Source organism: Neopsephotus bourkii, unplaced genomic scaffold (genome assembly GCF_033783945.1).
Source record: "Neopsephotus bourkii isolate Nb327-2 ecotype Australia unplaced genomic scaffold, CSIRO-AGI_Nbou_v1 NB_1574, whole genome shotgun sequence".
NCBI classification, from domain to species: domain Eukaryota; kingdom Metazoa; phylum Chordata; class Aves; order Psittaciformes; family Psittacidae; genus Neopsephotus; species Neopsephotus bourkii.
In genome coordinates, this window is record NW_026902050.1 from 3302796 (window position 1) to 3318243 (window position 15448).

A 15448-nucleotide genomic window follows, 5' to 3' on the forward strand; every position below is an offset into this window, starting at 1 on the left:
CTGCAGCACCCTCATTTTCTCGTGCAACAGTTGGCACTTTCAGGACCCCCAGGCTGGGCATGCCTTGCCTCAAGAAGCTGATACCTGATCTTTTATGGAGTTCCCTGTGGCTTCTGAACAGTGAAAGACACTAGTCCAGGTAAAAATATAACCAAAACTGTGCATAAAAATGGCACTGTGTAATTTGAAACCAAGAAGCAATTTTTAAGCTGATGTAAGCCGATTCAGGTGAATTAGTTGCAGCGGAACAGAGTCATTTTGCAATAGCAGCATCTCAGAGTTAAAACCTAATAATATTACATAGCAATGATGAATAAGCCAGCATCTTTGAAGTGTTAAGATGTTAATATGAAAAACAAGTGCTGCTCTTTAGCGCTCCGCTTTAATGTATTTAATATGTTGGTTTAATTCATTTGCTAACTATAGAACATCACTGAGTAGCTGCATCTCTTGCACTCTGAAACTAATAGAGACTCTTCTGTGGTTGAAGAAGGCTGGATGTAATTGGGAGTGAGCCACCAGCTTTGCCCTCCTGAAGCCTCTGGGAATATCTCAAAGCATGGGATGGAGGGCAGTGCCTGCTCCCTCCTCACACCTCTGGGAAGATACCTGCCTTGGTGGCTGCTGCAGCCTGCACAAGGTAAGGGCTTTGCACCCCACTGGTTTGGCAGGGTGGGAGGTGGGGGTCTGTGGCTGCTGGTCCAGGGCTTGCTGAGAGATCTGCGTGTTGTCCAGACCCGAGTGTTTAATGAGAAATCGCTGACCAGAACCCAAGGCTCAGCAGATGCTCCCAGCACTGCAGCGTCCACCCATCCTCTCCAAGCAGTTTCCAAACAGGTCTCTGCAAAGGGGAAGTGTTTGTTTGCTTCTCTCTTTGACTCAGCATATATTTTGCAGTACCTTCCTCCCACAAAAACTGCCTCTGTGTCCTGCTCAGCCAAACAAATCGCTCCTCTGCCTTGACTCATTAATGATTGAATCGTATGCAAACTAGGTTAGATGCTAATGCTGTGCTGTGCTCCAGGGACCCCATCATTCTCAGCAAGGCATATCCGAAGAGTGCTGATGGAGAGCCAGCGCCCAGCCCTGGGGATGGTAAGGTGTCTTTGTGCCTGGGAGCAGGCTCTTGGAAAGCAGCTTCTCAGGAAGAATCTGCTGTTCCTCTAGCAGGACCATTTTGAATGAACCCTTTAACTGTTTTACCTTGACTGTTTTCTTTAAAATTGATTCATCAATCTTTTTCCAGCAGCTACCTAAGTCAATGTATCTGCCATTACAGTAATTTTATATTATTTGTATTTAAAGTGCTAATGTTAGGGCAGTGTTTTCTAGAACTAAAATCTCACTAAAATAATGAGTTTCCTGTCAAGAGCCTAAGCAGCCAGGGTTAGGCTATGTGCTGCTTGTGAGCTTATCTGACCAGAGTGAGCCTGCATGGCTATATCCTTTTTGTCTCCTCTGGTACATGGTGTAAGTGCAGATATTTGGTTGATGTAACTTTATAAAGTTTTATATATGCTGTACTTTATTCTGTCTCATGGTCTACCTATAAAATAAAATATAGTACTTTGAGAGCAGATACCTGTTAACAAATTATAGACATCAGAACAACTTTGAAAATACTTAATAACATGATTTGTGGAGACTGTCTTTGGTAGATTTTGTGGCAGTCACGTTGCTGCCCTGTCAGAGCTCAGACTTAGCTTGATTTCAGTTTTAATCCATACCCCATTTTTCTGACGTTTTCTTTTCCACTGCTTTCTAATTGTTTTGCTAATATTTTCACCAAAGGCTGACGCTAAAAGCTTGCTTTATTTTCCAGTTCCCCTGCAGGTGGGTGCCAGGGTCTTTGCCTGAGGAGGCAGAGGAGGGAGCACTTTAGATCTTTTTCGCTATAGCATGAAAGCATTTTTTAAACCAACCTTTAGAAAGAAAGCAAAACTTGTCCTCAGGCAAACTCACACTTGGTGCAGCTTCCTAGAAGGCTTTGCTCCGTGAAAAATACCAATTGCACTACTCGCTGCCAAGCTGGGAGGAGGAGCTCTTTGAAGCCAAAAAGAAAACAAAATAGTAGCGCAGGAGAGGTGGCCGTGGTGCTGGCAGCCCTGCCGGCAGCTTTCCCACCTGAAAACAGCCATGTATTTGCCAGCTCGCTGCTCAGCATTGTCCCTGCAGGGAACAGTTTCTCCTCTGGCTGCTCTGTGGGTTGGCTTGGGGCACTCCACCATACAAGGCTGAGGGCTTAGCTGAAAGGGATGAGCTGTGTGATTCAAGAAATCATGCATGGTGCTCTCATTGCATAGGAAGCTAATAACATAAGTGGCTTAAAGTTTGTGAATTCGGCTTCAAAGACATTTTATCCTGAGCTTGGCTGTGCTTTCCCCTTGACTGCAGTTGCTTTCAAATCAAGGATTCAGTCATAACTGAACCTTTGCTTCCTGAAAGGCATTTTGTAGAAAACAGAAGAGACTTGTAAAACCCCGGGAGAAGAAATGTCCTGTCTGCAAGAATGGCTTAGAAGTGGTCTGCTGTGATGCACAGGGTATGCACTTTACCCTTAGTGCTTTCTGTGCAGTTCTAGTTTCTGTGCAATTGCTGGTACTGTATACAAGCAAAGCTGCACAAAGTGCTTGATGAATGCTTCAGTAATTTGCTAAACACATTCTCTCCTGACTTCCTGATGAATTACGGGTAATGCTGTTTAGAGTATGGCTTTTTTGCTGCTTATGAGTTCATCCTTTGTCAGTCTTGAAAGTGGACTTCTGCTTTAGTGATGTGTTAGTGATAGTGATAAGACCACGGGACCAGAGTTGAGTAACAGAGAGGCAGATGACTTCCAGCAAGGGCTGTGACAGGACTCATTTGCTTATAGTCACAAAGTGACTTAATGACTCAGAGCAGAAACCAGGAGGTCTGGTCCGTACTTTGTGGCAAGTGGTGAGAGGCAGTTTCACTTTCCCAGGTTCTGCTACTGCTGAGGATTTGGCCAAGTGGTAGTTGGTATGTTGTAGCAGATGCCTTCATGTGATGCTTTTACTTCAAACTCCCCACACAGGGTTTTGCTTGGGCAAATTTTCATCTTGCTTTGTAACTCTGGTCAGTTGCTGAAAATAGAAATCTTGTGTGCAGAACAGATATTATTCATCAAGTTCAAGTATCTACTTACCGTATAAGCTGCAAGGAAACAGCATACTATCTTCACCTGTTACAGCAACAATATAAAAATAACTATGCAATGACCTTTTACTAATTTCTGGTGGTTGTTTTGTTTTTTTCCCTTTTTACATTCCAGGCTATGAATGAGACAAGTGACTGTTTGATGATGAACAGAGTCCTAGAAAAGTATTATCTTTCTACCATGTACAGCCTTGAGTTCATTTTAGGCTTCATTGGAAACACCGTTGTTGTGTTCGGCTATATTTTCTGCCTGAAAAACTGGAAAAGTGGCAACATCTACCTGTTCAATTTATCATTGTCAGATTTATTATTTCTGTGTACTCTTCCAGTTCTTGTGAACAGCTACTCCAGAGATCACTGGATAAAGGACAGCATCTTGTGCCACAGCAACAGATTCCTGTTGCATGCAAACTTGTACAGCAGCATCCTTTTCCTCACTCTTATCAGTATTGACCGATACATGCTGATAAAATACCCTTTCAGAGAACATTTTCTACAGAAGAGGAAAATGGCCCTTATTGTGTCCGCTGCCATATGGATCGGGGTGATACTGGAACTGCTGCCACTGATGTATTTCCTGGAGGCTACAATGTCTGTCGATAATTACAAGTGTCTTGATTATGCAAGCTCTGGAGATCCTGTGAAAAACCTCATCTATAGCATGTTTCTGACTGTCTTTGGATTCCTTATTCCTCTCTTGATCATGTGCTGCTTCTATGTGAAGATGGTTCTTTTTCTTAAAAACAGGAGCGAGCAACTCAGTTCCCTCCTGACACTTGAAAAACCTCTCACTTTAGTCATCCTCACAGTGGTTATCTTCTCATTGCTCTTTACTCCCTATCATGTAATGCGCAATGTCCGACTTGCTTCCCGAATACCAGCCTTAAATGTCTCTGTGTGCACGCAGGACGTCATCAATGCCGTTTATGTCATCACAAGACCTATTGCATTTTTAAATAGTGCCATTAATCCTGTTTTCTATTTCTTAATGGGGGACCACTTCAGAGAGATGTTGACGGCAAAAATAAGGCAGCTCTTGAGCAGATTGACAGCCACTGGCAAATGAATGAGTAAGGAGACCTCTTGTAGTGGGAGACAGCATAGAGGAAACTCTCTTAGGGGCAGAATTCACCAGTGTACAGTGCCTTTTTTTTTTCCTTTTTTTTTTAGATAACTTTATGCTATAGAGCATTTGTGAGCTGTGTTTCTCTGAATGCACTTGTTAACTTATTGTACAGGGGACCTCCTTCTGCTAATCTGACTCTAGCAAATGAGAAGTGATGCTTACATCAGTACAGCAGGAAACCATGCTTTCATAGCAGATACCTTGTGGCCTATTTATACTGTAAATAAAAGATCATCATGGTTGCTCTTAGACAGAACGTATGTTTGCGAACTCTGCATCTCCTAGGAGGTTTACCTTTCAGAATAAATAACTGGGACAATTTACATTCCCAGCTGATTTGGCGAGGGTTGACATCCTGGATGTGGCCAAAAAGGAGGGCATGCAAAGGGATGGGTGGAACACTCTGTCAGTATTTCAGAAGGGAGTCAGTGACTAGGTTGCTATTTTTGTTTGTAACACATGCAAGGAGTGCAGAAAGCTGTAATGTTCAGCTTATGGTCCTACAGCCATTTCATGGAAGCTCTGAGACAGCATAGACGTGTGTGTAGACAGGTTCTTTCACACTTTGATATTAAAGTTAGATTCAGCTTGCAGAAGTGAAAATAAAAAAATCTATCAGTTTAGTTCTTAATTGAGATTTGCCTTACTATATCACTGGGACAACGGTAATTTTGGCAGTCACTTTTCAAAGTATAAACTTACTTAACTTTAGTGTAATTATCTACAAGTGTGAGCAGAATGTATAGCTTGCAGCAGACTTTGGACCTTGCAGTTCTATTAATTATTAATGGTTCCAATAATGAAATGGGGCTAATAAGGAACCAGTTCTCTGTCTAACATCCCTGCACAATTGACTGACCTGACTTCAACTATGAAGCATGCAGAGATGGGTGAAGTAATCAGCTTGTACAAGCTTGGGCTGGGGAAGGACCTGCTGAGAGTGGAGACTGGGCTGGGCAGAGTGTGGGCAGCAGGGCAGGGGCAGCCCCCTCCTCCCCCTGCCTTTCAGCACGCACTGGAGGAGCCCCTGGTGAAGCACAAAGCGAGCCCTGCCAGGGGCTCCCTGCTCCGTTAGGCATGGAGAAAGGACCACCCATCATGTCTCATCAGAGACAGCTTTAGTTCCGCTTTCTGATGTGTCGTTAGCCTGCAACACGCTTTACTGTGTCAGTGACACCTACCTGCCTGACCAAAACCTGTGCACCTTGTGTAAGGGAAAAAAAAAAAGGAAAAGAAAAAGCCTCCTGTGTGTTGAGTGGTTTGTTTTATCTACTGTTCTCTTGAATGTCCATTGAATTGAAGCCTTTTTCCTGTTAACAGTAAGACCCTAAAACTCTGATCAAAAGTACTTATTTAGCTCTAGTTGAGGGGTAAAGTAGCTGCTTCCCTCTGAAAGTATTTCGCAGCAATATCTGTGTCAGTGTTGATCTGGGGTTCTGTAGTTCCATGATGGGAGCTGGTTGCTATGCCCAGGCACCCATGGGGGGGGGGGAGGTTGCATGGGGATTCCCCTGAGCTCAGGGTAATGCTGCTGCTGATCCTAGTAATACAGCGGGAAGAATTTTGCTGTTGCATCACAAGAGTGTTTCCAGCACAATTCCCTGAGAAGTTTGCCATGGGCTGCCAGCTAAAGCCACCACTTCATGTCTGCTGGCAGCAGTTCCTGCGCTGGAACAGCAAGGATGAGGGGCTGGAAACAGCAGTCACCCTGTGTCAGCAGGGAGAGGACATCGGGGAGTGACAACCAGCGTTTTGACCAGAAAGAAATGTATGTAAATCCTGATGTTCTCCCTTCTGTTTGCTTTGTAACAAATCTTTACACATAAATCACTAAATTACTCTCTGTCAGTGGTGGAAAAAAGACCTATCGTGTGTTATGGCAGTGTGGTGTGGGGCAGATAAGGCTGCAACTGGCATTACAAATACCTTCTGGTTTTGTAAGAACCTTTGTATGTAACATAAAGAGGCAATTATTCATCTGAGTGTGATATTGCACATGTTCATCCCAATACAGAGGAAGCCAAGAGGAGAATTTCCAAAAGCAAGTTGAATATTCCCATTTTAAAGTTGGTGTCTAATGCACTAAAGAGGAATTTTGCTCCAGGGAAAGTACCACACAACAATAAACATTAAGCTGAAACACCTTCAGTAGACTTCTCTTCCCCTTTTGCAGTGGACAGAACAGGACTTCTCAAAGAAATGTTTAGTTTCTAAAACTAAAGCAATGTGGGGCTTTCCTGTATCAGATCAGTGGCTTCTTTTTCTTGTGAATGAGCTTTATATGGGGCATGAGGGGAGTTCTTGTTAAGTATGTTCACAGTCCCATAGAAGTGGAAAGGCCATGTACACTCCACCTGGCCATATTGTTTGTATTCATTTTTTTTGCCACATTAGAGATGCGTGGTTTTCAGTTCCTGCATCTGACTATTTGCTTTGACTGTTGCCAGCCACCTTGGGCTTGAGAGAGAATGTGAAGAGAAGTTTTACATTTTTCACACAAATGTACTTTGTGTTTAGCCTGATTTGTCATGTCTTTCGTATAGGAATCTGCCAAATGAAATGCAATGCCTATGGTTCCATGACATCTGATTGCACTTTCTGGTCACCTAGCAGAGTTAATAGTCAGATTGGGGTAATAAAGTCGTGAATATTGATAATGCTGCAATATCCCACTCAGTTCAATTTGTAATCCACACAGTGTTGCTGGGTTTATGTAAGTGGCTCCTTGGCAAGAAGCTCACCATGGTTCCTGGTACCCCAGGCCCATCAGAGGCAATGCCCATTGCAGGTGTTTTGCCCCATGCATTTTCTTCTTAGTAGCTGTGTTTTGCTTCTGGTGATTGCCATTGTCTTCATAAGGTATGGAAATACCTTTCTTTATCTTTTGATGTCACAGGGCAGTTTCCTGGTACTAGCCATCACTTTTTTCCTTCACATGACAGTGAGATGGCAGCACCCCAAAGTTGTGCAAGCAGCGGCTCAGCCTCCACATCTTGGCTCTGAATAAGGAAGTGGGGAGAAGGGGCTGCCAGGTTCTTGTTCAGGCCCATGCCGAAGGCAGGGCAGGAAGGAAGAAAAAGGCAGAAGAGAAACAAACCTCCACCTGCTGGCCACTTCCATAAAATAGCTTGTGCAGTACTCTGCTCATGTAGTTCTGGCTGCACAGCTGCTCCCAGCAGCTGTGTGTGTGGAAAGGCAGACGAAGACAGGCAGCTTCCCTGGGAGCACCTGCATTGACAATTTGAAAGAATCTACCTAATCAGCCCTGTGTGAATCGAATGGTAAGCCACAGTCTACTTTTAATGGCATTAGAAAACACATCTCTGCCCCTTCAGAGAGTATGAGGGGTGGCAAGGACTGCTGGGGGAGCACAGCTGACCCTGCTTGATGTTGGCTCTAGCTTATTCCAGCCTGTGGGTGGGCACAGGGTGCTCTGAGGCAGGCATGGACACCACAGCCGAGCAGCTGAGGGACAAGGACATGGTCCTGTCACAAGTTACCAAAGAAAGGTCTGGTTTTCCCATCAGCACACACCACCAGCAATTCTATTACTGCCATGGAAGTGATGCCGGGCTCTTCATATAAATCAGGAAGAAACTTATGGTTTTGCTTTTCATTTTCTTAGCACAGAAAGCAATCATGCAGAAGCTCAGGTTGCTTTGATACATGGAAAGTCTGTGTCAAGATGTTCTCCTCGAGGCAGAGTTTGCTGAAAGAGAAGACCCAGTAACATCCAGGATCACTGTTCTGGTCCTGTTGGTGTCTGTCTGGGGTCCAGCTCTGCCCCCACCAGACACTTCTGCACAGCAAGTGGCATTCCATGTCCCAGTGAACAGTGGCCAGGAGGTGACTTTTCTTCATAAACAATCTGTAGTGATAGTTCTTATGGATTAATATGTTCAGTTATTTGTTTTGCAGTGTCCATTGAGGTAAGCAGGGTCATTTGCTCCTTAAGTGCATTGAGTCACTAAGGATACCTCCCTGTGTACACACCAGTGTCACATTTACCAACATGGCTATTCTCCATTGGCTTGGTACCGAGCAAGTAATTATATCGCATCACCTACCTGGACTTGAGCAAAATATCTGATACTGTCCCTCATTACATCCTTGTCTCCAAACTGGATAGGAATGGGTTTGACAGATGGACCACTGGATGGATAAGTAATGGGCTGGATGGTTGTGCTTAAAGAGTTGCAGTCAACAGCTTATTCCAAGTGGAGACCAGCAATGAGTGGCATTCCTCAGGGACACAACTACAGGCTGGGCAGAGACTGGATTAAGAGCAGCTCTGAGGAGAAGGTCTTGACGGCATTGATTTACAAGAAGTTCTACATGAGCCAGCTTCAGTGTGCGCTTGAAATCCAGAAAGCCAGCTGTAGTGTGGGCTGCACCAGAAAACGTGACCCGCAGGTTGAAGGAGGTGATTTTGCCCCTCTACTCCACTCTCATGAGACCCCCACCTGCAGTGCAGCATTCAGCACTGGGTGCCCAACATAAGGATGTGGACCTGTTGGAGTGAGTCCAGAAGAGGCCACAAAGATTATCTAGACGGCTGGAGCACCTCTCCTATGGAGACAGGATGAGAGAGCTGGGATTGTTCAGCCTGGAGAAGAGAAGGCTACAGGGAGGCCTTAGAGCAGTACCTAAAGGGGCCAAAAAGACAACTGGAAAGGCGACTTTTTACAAGGGCCTATAGTGGCAGGACAAAGGGGAATGGCTTCAAACTGCTATAGGAGAGATTCAGATTAGATATTAAAAAGTTCTTTCCTGTGAGAGAGGTCAGGCACAGGAATGCATTGCCCAGAGAAGCTCTGTCTGCCCCATTCCTGGAGTTATTTAAGGCCAGACTGGATGGGGCTTTGAGCAACCTGATCTAGTGAAAGATGTCCTAGCCCATGGCAAGGGATTGGAACTGGATGATCTGTAAAGTCCCTTCCAACCCAAACCATTCTATGATTCTATCTTTAAATAGATGCTGTTTCTGTTAATACATACTACATATCCATTATATAAAGGTGCATAGTTATAAACTAATGTCTGTGCATCTGAGAATGCTAATGTAATGCAAATACTGCATTACTGCAAAGTAATGCAAATGCTACTTAGTAGAACTCCCATACGTTATATCAGCTGTTTTTTTTTAATAATAGTGATGCTATTATTTCTCTAGTATGTATACTGATAATATCATGGCACATAACATTTTATAAGACAGAGGATAGCTAATTAGAAAATTTATTATTAATTCATTTAGCTGAAATTCTGATGGACTGCAGTAGCTCTAACTTAAGCAGGAGCTGGCTGGCAGCCATTAAGATCTCTTTTGTTTCTATGCAATTAAACAGCAAGAATACTATAAAAATCACACCAGCAGATTCCCATGAAGCAGTAGCATCAGGTGTGAACAGGGGAGCAGGGGTGAGTGTTGCTGCTCCAGCATGGAGCCTGAAGGCTGTGGAGCGAGCGTGGCCAGGCTTAGGTGGACGCAGGCTCAGTGCCCCTTATTGCCCCTCTGGACCCACCTCCTGCAAGCCCAACCCAAAACCTGCTTTTGGTTCCCACAGATGAGCGGGATTTGGAGCGCAGAATGAGAAAGTAGAAATATTTGCATGCCCTGACTCAGCAAACAACACCCTAATCACCAGCTTCCTTCCCAAAGAGGAGGACAAGCCCAAGAGGCAGCACCTTCCTCAGACACGCTCAACACCTTACCACTCTTTGCATGCATGACTGGTTGATCAAGGGTTGAGCTGGGCTCTTTTAAGCACCCCAAAGGCTAATACTGGCACAGAAACATTGGCTCAGGTAACCTCATGTCCAGCTGAAAGGTGGCTGTCTCAGCTATAACAGAATCAGCAGCAGGTAACATTTACCTTTGCAAACAGTGGGTTGAAATCTCTAAAATAATTTTGAAGCTCAGGATTATAAATCCCAATGCTTTCAAAACTTGTCTTCCACAGCAGTACCTACCATACAGGTTTGCAGACAGTATGTAAAACAAACATCTTCTGAGATTTCTCATGGCAGACATTATTTCACATGTTTCTGTCAAAATTCCATGGTGGTGACAGTTAGTTTGTGCCTTGTATTGTCATTTTCAAGGTTTCCCTCTTTTCAATGTCTTCACTGCAGATGCTGTACTCCAGCAGTTGGACTCATGGGCCACCTAAGATGCAGGATGAGGAACTTCAATTTAGTGACCATTTATTCCAAGACCAGCTGGAATAAATATTAAATATTAATTATATTATTAATATAAATTAATAATATAAATATATGTAATATCATAGGATGATAGGAAAACTCAGGGTATAAGGGACTGTGGGAGATCCATCATCTCATCCAACCTGCTCCTGCTCAAGGCAGACATTTGTAAGGTCAGACCAGTATATCCAGCAAACTGAATGGCAAGTCTGATTTCACTCCATATGCAGAATTAGAATAAAACAGATATAAAGATAAATAGCCAAAATAAAAATCCATGTTATTTATACTATTCAGTTTTAGAACCAATTTGTACAGAGTGGAAGAAGATAATGAATTATAAATATCAACCAGTACAGACTAGCTCCTTCTAGAAACAAAATTTAGCAGAGGACATTAATACTATAAGCATCACTACTGTTAGAAAACCTTGGAGTAAAGAAGAGATGGAAAAGATCATATTAAACTGCAGATATAAAGTAAAGCCACAGAGTAAGAAACCCTTTGCAACAGACCAGAGCTCATAGCACTTGCTTTTATGGGAGCCAGGTCTAAGTATGAGCTTGAGCCCAGCTCAAGCTTCATCATATAAAACCCACACCCAAGACCCAAGGCCTCCATGCTCTTTCATGACTGAGAGGCAGCACTGCAATGGCTTGTGGGGGCTTAAAGCAAAGGCAAAGAGAAAAAATGAAGTTGAATAATCTCTAAGTAACCCTATTTCCGAGTCTGGTTTTAACCTGATTAGATGGTATTGGTTAACATAAGAAATTAACTGAATCCCTTTTGATAATTCAAAATTGTGACATTTGCAGCTTCTGGCATTGCCTAGCCTAAGGTGAATATCACAGCAGCAGTAGCACACTCCTCTCCACTGTTGCCCTGGCTCCCTTTAGCTCACTGCTCTGATTTCTAATGCTGCAGTATACCTGCCCCTTTCTTCTCTTAAACATCATAAAAGCCATTCTGTTTAGCTTGGGAACTCATATACAGAACCTGGATACCTTGGGTGATTTTAAGACCTGTTGGGTTTTGGTTCTTTTCTCCTTCTAAGATAGTCTGGTTTGTACCTCTGATTCAATGGCAGCCTCTAAAATCCCCATCTACTTCCATTTCCCTAAACTAATTAGTGAAAATTCTGTTCATTACACATTTTACTATCGTGCTTCTGGTTGTGTAATTAAAAATATTAAAAATGTGGTAAAAAAGGATTCCTTATAGAAATTATCTTGAAAATGCATAAATAGTCTGTAGTATCCAGCTAGTAAAACATGAGATTTTCTTTCCCAAAAAGCTAATATTCAAGAGGACTCTTTCTTCCCTCTGGATTTACTCTATGCAGATGTATCTGTTTTGCTTTCAATGGGCAGGTCCCATGGCCTTTGCATGAACCAGTCACGTCTCTCTTCACAGGCAAAATGCATAATTCTGTCAAACCATTCCAAGGTAACAGCAATACTCTTCCAGCCCTGGGTGTCATGGTGCTTCCAGCTCTGTCATCCCTCACAGGCTTTTGGCTTTGTTTTGCATGGCCCAGGTGACATTAAGATAAAAAAACTATGTTAAAATTATGTGTGCATGCTCCTTTGTGCTTAATTCTTCTTTTTTTAAAAAACAAAGCAAAACAAAACAAAGCACAACCTCTCCAAAAGGCTGTATTTCACCCAGGCTGGGCTAAGCAGAGCTGAGCCAGGGTGCAGGCAAGGGGTAAGTGTGATGGGCTGCAGGCACAGACCAACACTGACACTAGCCAGAGCGCCTTCCTGTGCCGTCCCACCCCAGCTGTCTCATGCCCCTCTTGTGGTGCGACACCAGCGCAGGCTGAACGTTTGTGCGCTGGGCTTTGGTTCAGGCCCAGCTGGCGTTTATTTGGTTTCATTTTGTTTTGTCTTCCCCCATTTTGGGTGGGGACAGAAAACTTGGCCTCCAGAAGAACGGGAATTCAGTGTGAGTCAGACTGAAATCAGTCCAAGTATGTTTCAGTGGTGGTAAGAGATCTAAAAATAAATGTTCCTTGCGATCAGCAGTGCTGGGTACGGCAAGGGGTGGTGTCCCAGCACTGTACACCCTCAGCTCTCCAGCCTGCAGAGGGGTGCTCTGAGCCCAAGCGGCTGCTTTCTCAGTCAAATGTACAAGCATTTAGGAGCCTGACCTGTCAGCCTGAAAGAGGGAGTGTTGCTTTCCAGGAGACGCCTGGTTTTAGGGGAAGGAGCTGCAGGAGCAGGACCTGCCCGTTGAGGGAAATAGTAACTGGCCCCAAACACACGCATCAAGAGCAGGGGCTGAAAAATGCACAAATGTACTTTTTATTAATTCAAAACCTGAGCAAACCTCAGCTCCCCTGCAGCTTGGAATACCTAAGATGTCCTACAATGTTTTTTTTCTGATGTTCAGAGGGAGTTTCCAGGATTTGCCTTTGTGCCCATTTGCCCCTTGCCTTGTCACAATCCAGGCAGGAGGCAGCCTTGCTTCCTGGCACACCTGCACTGGGGACAGGAACCCTGTTCCATTCCCCACCATCAATCTGGCAGTTCTCCAGGCCAAAGCAGCTTCTGCTCTGCATTATTTTAATAATTATCAGAACAGCTTTCCAGAAGAACAGGATTGCCCATAGGCTACCACAGTGGCTGTGGATTTAGTGCTCTGCCGTGTGAAGGCTGGCTTCCAGCAGTCATAAAAAGTCCTGGAACCTTGAAATGAGCTCTTCACCCCCCAGTCACCCTGTAGCTGTGCAGCGTGTATGCCAGGCTCCAATCACCACATGCTGGCATGCCTCTGCATGGAGTCCACCAGTGTATTCCTGACAGTGTAGCTGGTAGAGCTGGGCATCTTCAGATTTTTACCTAATAATGCTGGTAACAACAGAGATACTAATTCAGTTGACTTTTATTTGCTTGCGGTTTCATATTCTAAAAATATTTAAGGTAAATAGACTTTCCAAAGCCCAGGAAGAACTGAGCTCTGTAAGAGAGCCCGTAAGCCAGCCAAATACGCTTCTTTGCTTATTTATCACCCGAAGAGTACCCCCAAAGTCTATGAACACATCTGGAATGTGTAGTAAAACACCTACTTAAATGCTTACCTATTTACATATTTCTTTAAAGCAGCTTTATCAAGTGATCAGAAACCCAGGGGCATAATCTAAAGGCATAAACACCCTGAGGACAGGACATTGTAGGTGGCTGATGTTGTGGGCAAAGTGACTGTTAGACTCATCTTTATTCTTTTTGCTTTTCCAGCTTGACTCTGATACGAATAAGTGAAGCCAAAGGTTTAACTGCTGCATTTGACTCATGTTGTCCATTCCTGTGTTCTTACTTCACTTCCTGATATAGTCACCCAAGAACCACAGGATGGAAAGTCTCATAAATAACCTTTCAGTTGAAATAATCAAGTCATTTGATAACTAAAAGCAATTCAGCTGCTTGCATACTGACTTCTGAAAAAAAATTCTGCGCTCTCAACTATTCTAAGGCTTGGTCTGATGAATTCTGTTTCCGTCTTGGAGACCTGCTTTGCTTTGGTGAGTGCTGCTGAGAAGCAGACAACAGATCCCACCTGCTGTCATCTTGATCCCTCCTTTCTGATGGGAAAGCTGAAGACGGTGCCTTGCACAGCCCAGCTTTCCGAACTACTGGAGGCAATATGCTTCAGGTGCTGCTCTGAAACATACCCAGCCAGGAGCAGAAATGCTGGGGCCGAGGAGCATCCCACCACCTGGGGGTGGGGCTGGGGGCAGCCAGCCATGCTAATGAGCTGGGTGAAGGAATGAATCCCACCTGGCCCAGGAGCCCAGGGCTCTCTATCAGAGAGGGTGTGTTAGCTCAGTGGGGATTAAATAGGAACTGTGATGTAGCTTGCTTGTGTGCGCAAGGATCTCCAAACTGATGTTGTTTATAAGTGAAGGGTGGGAGTAACCAAATTGTTGAGGGTAAGGGTGCATGAGAAAAGAGCTACCTGAAAAGGTGAGGATGAGATTATATTTCTCAAGTGTCTTTTCCTAATAAATATAAACATAATATAACATAACAAAATGCAGCAGAAGGTTTTAGTGCTGAATATGGTATCTCTTGGGAAGGTCTTGTTAGATGATCTGCTGGAGAGGCAAAGCTTATATGAGCGTTTTCCATCCTTCCAGTACTTCAGAAGCCAAGAAGAAGGCTGGAGAGGAACTTTTTATAAGGGCATGTAGGGATAGGACAAGAGGGATTGGATTTAAACTGAAAAAGAGTAGATTTAGATTAGATATCAGGAAGGAATTCTTCACTACGGTGGTGGTGAGACACTGGCACAAGTTGCCCAGAGAAGCTGTGGCTGCTCCATTCCTAGAAGTGTTTGAGGCCAGGTTAGATGGGCCTTTGAGCAGACTGGTCTAGTAGAATGTGTCCCTGCCCATGGCAGGGAGGTTGGAACTGGATGACCTCTAAGGTCTCTTCTAACCAAAAGCAGTCTGTGAGTCTATGATTTTCACATGTTGTTGGGTTGTGGTGTCACTTATCAGATGGAAGTATGAGTTACTATAGAGAAATGAAGTGACTCAGTTTGGCTTATCTAGTAACAGAAACACATATTCAGCATTCATGCAGCAATGTGAAAGGGAACAGGCCTTTACTAAGACACCAGCAGGAAGGCTGTGAAATGTAGCACACAGAATCAAAAGCAGGGTTGGTATACAGAGCTCATGGTCTTCTGCAGATGTGCATTGCTGGCTGAGTCATACTTTGCTGCATCAGTCCTGTATGTTAGCTTAGGCTGTTCCTTCAAAAGCATCCTCTCTTTAATGTCATTTGAGGCAAATATGATGGAAACCATAAAGCCATTAATCTTCCAGTGCTACATCAAAACTTTAACTAACTTTAAAGGAAGCTGCCATACAGAGGATGAAAAGGATTGGAGTCTGATGGTCTCTGCTAAGTGGTATGTCCCTTCCAGCAGCTG

The 15448-nt window shown here is 44.0% G+C and overlaps 1 protein-coding gene across 1 annotated transcript; it reads left to right on the forward strand.

The window, feature by feature from the left end:
• The first annotated feature begins 464 nt into the window (after positions 1 to 464).
• Positions 465 to 5516, forward strand: SUCNR1 (succinate receptor 1). Its single transcript, XM_061371525.1, has 3 exons — positions 465 to 640; positions 736 to 1095; positions 3293 to 5516. Exons 2-3 carry the CDS (start codon positions 1000 to 1002, stop codon positions 4241 to 4243), a joined length of 1047 nt encoding a protein of 348 aa, XP_061227509.1. The 5' UTR covers positions 465 to 640; positions 736 to 999; the 3' UTR covers positions 4244 to 5516.
• Positions 5517 to 15448: the final 9932 nt, after the last annotated feature.

Coding starts and splice junctions, on each gene's coding strand:
- SUCNR1 (XM_061371525.1), top strand. CDS start 1,000: ATGCTAATGCTGTGCTGTGCTCCAGGGACCCCATCATTCTCAGCAAGG. Junction 1,096..3,292: donor AGCGCCCAGCCCTGGGGATG/GTAAGGTGTCTT, acceptor TTTACATTCCAG/GCTATGAATGAGACAAGTGA.